Here is a 4,454-nt window from a genome sequence, read left to right as displayed (position 1 = left end):
TTTAAAGAAATACAAAAAAGTGACTTTCCCTGTGGACCATTGCAATATGATTTGAACCCTCAATACCACCCCACCAACACCAGGAAAAAAAAAAAACGGTCCATGATCCAGGCTTAAACATTCATGGAAAAGGGAATGAAAAGAAGAGTCACATGTTATGATCAATTTTAATTTTCATCAAGAAGGCTTTTCATTGCTGTTACTTAGTACAGTCTTAGTTCTGCTAAAATGTATTATCATTGCAGCATGTAGAGAAAACTCTTGAAAATCAAGTTCGACAGACTGTAGATCAAATTCAAAGTCCGTAAAACCCAAAGGAATTGAATACCTTTATGATGATATTTAACATTCCACAAAATGAGAAAAAAATATATTGCCTTTTGAAAGGTCAAGGGAAGCAGTAGCATTGAAAGAATATGAATGTTCCCCTATATCAGCTGTGTTTACAAGTTACTGGGCTTAGAATTTGTCTAGTCTAGCTGGTGGATGCCGCCTTGTAACAATGGAATCATCTTACATTTACTTTGTTCTTTTAATGTTTCAAAGGCGTTTGCATCCATTACTTCATTTGATCTTCTCAGCATCCTCTGTCCCTTTCCAAGAACAGTTATTATCCTCCTCATTTTATAGACCCAGAGTGGTTCAGACCCTGGACCTCAGCTCAGCATACCCTGCAGCACCAGCCTTTTTCCATTACAGCAGTTTCCTACCGGCAACATATTCAGAGTAATACTACCTTTGCTTTTCTATTATGTACCTAAGAGTTGCACACACCTTTCCCCAAGGTGCCTGCTACTTTTATCTTTCCTCCAGGACCCCTACCCCAAGTGGACACACTGTTTGCCTATCTTCCCTTTTCTAACATTTTGAGATTCTCTCCCTCTCTTGTTCTCTCTCCATCATCTCTCTTTCTCCATTCAGCTCCCTCCCTGCCATCCTTCCTTATCTATCCTCTTTCATCTCCTCATAAACACTTTTTTGCAGCAGTGGTTTACAAATTTTACTCGAGAATTTAGATGGATATATGAAAGGGTTCTTTCTCCAAGTGTCTTGCAATTGACTTAGAATCATCGAGTTAAACAAAAGGGACTAAGCCTCTAACTCTGGGAATTTCAAGGCTCCCGTGACAGCAAATGACCTGCTGTCCCCTCCACTTGTGTCTATGCAGGTCTGCCTTGGGAACCACCTCACACATCAATGTCTTCACTGTCTACCTGGGTATATTATTTAAATTCACATAAGTTAGGATAAAGATCTAGGATGATAAAAGCCAATCCTGATTGGTGGGATTCAAGAATTACTTCTTTCAGTAGTTAATAACACAAAGCAATCCCGTTCATGCTCTTTGGATAAGCCTCCTGCCTTCTTTCTTCTGTTCTTGTTCTCCCTTAGCCCAAAGCAGCAAGCCAAGATGGCAGAATATTGCCGACTGATCTTTGGGGATGCCCTTCTCATGGAGCCCCTGGAAAAATATCCAGTAAGCAGTTCTGATGTGTGTCCTTGAAGGAATGTGTGTGTTATTAATGAATGAGGTTGAGGGGAGACTTACTTCCTTTTCATGTTTATGTTTCTTGGTAAGATTAATGCAGTTGATGAAGAAATCTTTGACATGAAAGATACCAGCAGTGGGCCCTGCTGAGGGTAGAGGATGTGCCTCTGCTCTCTTCCTCTTCCCACACTCTTCTCTCTCCCTGGTAGCCTGATGAATCTCAGTCAAGAGTGCAGATTTCCCAACAATGACAATCAGCCCATAGAGACAGTCCAAGAGGACAGGCCTCTGATCACTCCCAGGGAACTGCATCACACCCCTTTGAGATAAATGGGTTGGCAAAACAGAACACTGCAGGCGACACAATGTCTTCTTGGCCTGTCCCTGCTGCCTGCTGTCTATTTTCTTGTACACACCTTTTGGTGTGTCACAACTCAGGTTGCCCATTGCCATGGTGGCATCTCTGCTTTGAGAAGGAAAACAGCAGAAATATCCTCAAAGTGGCCTTTTCCTTCCTGCACCACTTTGCCCAATCTCCGTGTATTTTTAAGTAGACTTATACCACCCCCAGACTCATTGCAAGCCAAGAATAGAGGACTAGCTTATGCTTTCTATAGACTTTCTCAAAGAAACCTACCTTGTGGCTTGTGTACATGCTCTCTGATATAATACTTAATGACCCTCTTAAGGGAAATTGATTTTCTCATTAGACATACAAGCTCTAAATAGTAAAAATACGGCTTGCAAATATGGTAGCTTGAATCTTAGGGCTGGGAGGAAATCTGAAGCCACCTCATCCACTTCTATTGATGCCAGGGAGATATGCAGCTAAGCTACCTAGTATAGGATCGGGATTTTGCCAATTTTAAGGGGAATCTGAAAAAATGATTTCATGGGCTCACCTGGAAGCCTCTGCCCATGTTTACCAACAACCCTTCCTAGAAGATGCCTGGCTTCCCTCCTTCAAAAATTCAGGTCAGGGTCTTCTTATCTGTCCTAAATCATGATGATTGGGTTTCTATGGTGTGTTGGAAAATTAATAAATGTTCAGATTTAGTACATCAAATCTACTAGTACATTTCTATGGTCTTATTCATGTAGAAATGTTGCAAAAGTATAGTAATAAAAATATATCTTTGATGTAAAAAAAAAGAAGGAAGTAGCCCCCATGCAGGATACACTGAGAAGAGTTTAATGAGCAGTGCTGAAGGTAGGGAAGAACAGTCTAGACATTCCGTATCCAAAGCTGAGCTGGGGGTCTGGGGAGAGGATCTGAAAGGAGGGAGCAGCATTTCTAAAGAATATACCTTTCATTTCTATTAGCTCGAATCTGGAGTTCCTCTTCCAAGTCCTATGGATTTAATGTATAAAATTTTGGTGAAAAATAAGAAGAAATCACACAAGTCATCAGAAGGAAGCGGCAAAAAGAAGCTCTCAGAACAAGCCTCCAACACCTGCAGCGACTCCTCCAGTGTGTTCGAGCCCTCATCCCCAGGAGCCGGTGAGGGGCTGGCAGGCTCTCCCCCTCATGTTTTGTGTTGGTTTAAGAATTGCTGCTCTGAAATTAGTTTAGAAGGACTTTGAACATTCCTATTTCTGCACAGTTTTAAACTATTGGTTTTCTCTTGCTGCTACAAACTTTGTGGCTTAAACCAGCACAAATGTATTATCCTTCAGTCCTGTAGGTCAGAAAGCCCCCTGGGTCTCACTGGCTTACACCCCAGGTGTCTGCAGGGCTGCTTTCCTTCCTGGAAGCTCTAAGGGAAAAGCTGCTTCCTTGCTTTTTCCAGCTTCTAGAGGCCACCCACATTTGTTGGCTTGGGGCTTCTTCCTCCAGCTTTAAAGCCAGCAAGGTTGCATTTCACTAACCTGTTTTTTGTGGTCACATCTCCCTCTGACCACAGGCAGGAAATGTCCTCTGCTGGCAAGAACTCATGTCATTATATTGGATCCATCCAGATAATCCAGGCTAATCGCTCCCATGTCAAGGCCTTTAACTCCATCTCATCTGCAATGTCCCTTTTGTCATGCAAGCTAACATATTCATGGAGCAGAGACATCTCTGGGAGGTCATTATTCCGGCTAACATGTAAGCCAAATAGTCTTCAGAGTGACCATATGACTTTAAGGTTCATAATGGGAAATATTCACTATAGAACTGAGCTCACAATGCATTCTCACTGATAATATGCTGAAGAGTTCTGGGCATTTCAATTTTTTTCATGTTTTAGAGGGATTTTTTAAATCTGCAACATGGCAAAATTACTTAAATTATCTTTGGAAGTTCCTAGAGGATGCTTAATATCATTTCCTTTTAAATTAAGGTTGAAATACATTTCTGTGGTTGGGGAGAAAAGAATTCAGCAGTCACTCATTTCCCTTGGATTATTTGTCATTTAGTCTAATTTATCTTCCAAGTTCAGTCAGAAGCTTGGCAATCTGAAAATTGCATATAGACATCTCCTGATTGCAGGGTGGTTAAGTGGAAGAAACTTTAAGCTTGACCCTAGGAAGTTTTTCAGTTATTAAGTTTAACATAGGAATGATCAGTTTGGATATATGCACTCCCTGTACCCCAGAAATTCCATTTCTAGGTATATGCTTGACAAAAATATGTATTTAGGTTTACCAAGAGACACGTACAAGAATTGCTTAAAGCAGCGGTATTGGCCCAGCACAGTGGTTCACGTCTGTAATTCCAGCATTTTGGGAGGCCGAGGTGGGCGGATCACGAGGTGAAGAAATCAAGACCATCCTGGCCAACATAGTGAAACCCTGTTTCTACTAAAAAAAAATACAAAAATTAACTGGGTGTGGTGATGCACGCCTGTAGTCCCAGCTACTTGGGAGGCTGAGGCAGGAGCATTGCTTGAATCCAGTAGGCGGAGTTTGCAGTGAGCCGAGATCGAGCCACTGCACTCCAGCCTGGCACCTGGCAACAGAGCAAGACTCTGTTTCAAAAAAA

At 41.8% G+C, this 4,454-nt stretch overlaps 1 protein-coding gene across 2 annotated transcripts in view; it reads left to right on the top strand.

Annotated features, from left to right (window-relative positions):
• PLCB1 (phospholipase C beta 1) overlaps positions 1-4,454 on the top strand; it is a 731,248-nt gene that overhangs the window by 560,543 nt on the left and 166,251 nt on the right. For both annotated transcript variants that reach the window (XM_017523921.2, XM_017523922.2), the window contains exons 13-14: positions 1,393-1,477; positions 2,813-2,990. In XM_017523921.2, the coding sequence (XP_017379410.1) occupies positions 1,393-1,477; positions 2,813-2,990 (263 nt within the window). The remainder of the gene's footprint in view (positions 1-1,392; positions 1,478-2,812; positions 2,991-4,454) is intronic.

Source organism: Cebus imitator, unplaced genomic scaffold (assembly GCF_001604975.1).
Source record: "Cebus imitator isolate Cc_AM_T3 unplaced genomic scaffold, Cebus_imitator-1.0 Scaffold31, whole genome shotgun sequence".
Classification (NCBI taxonomy): domain Eukaryota; kingdom Metazoa; phylum Chordata; class Mammalia; order Primates; family Cebidae; genus Cebus; species Cebus imitator.
Note: the sequence above shows the minus strand (reverse complement) of the source record. Positions and strands in the feature narration are given on the sequence as shown.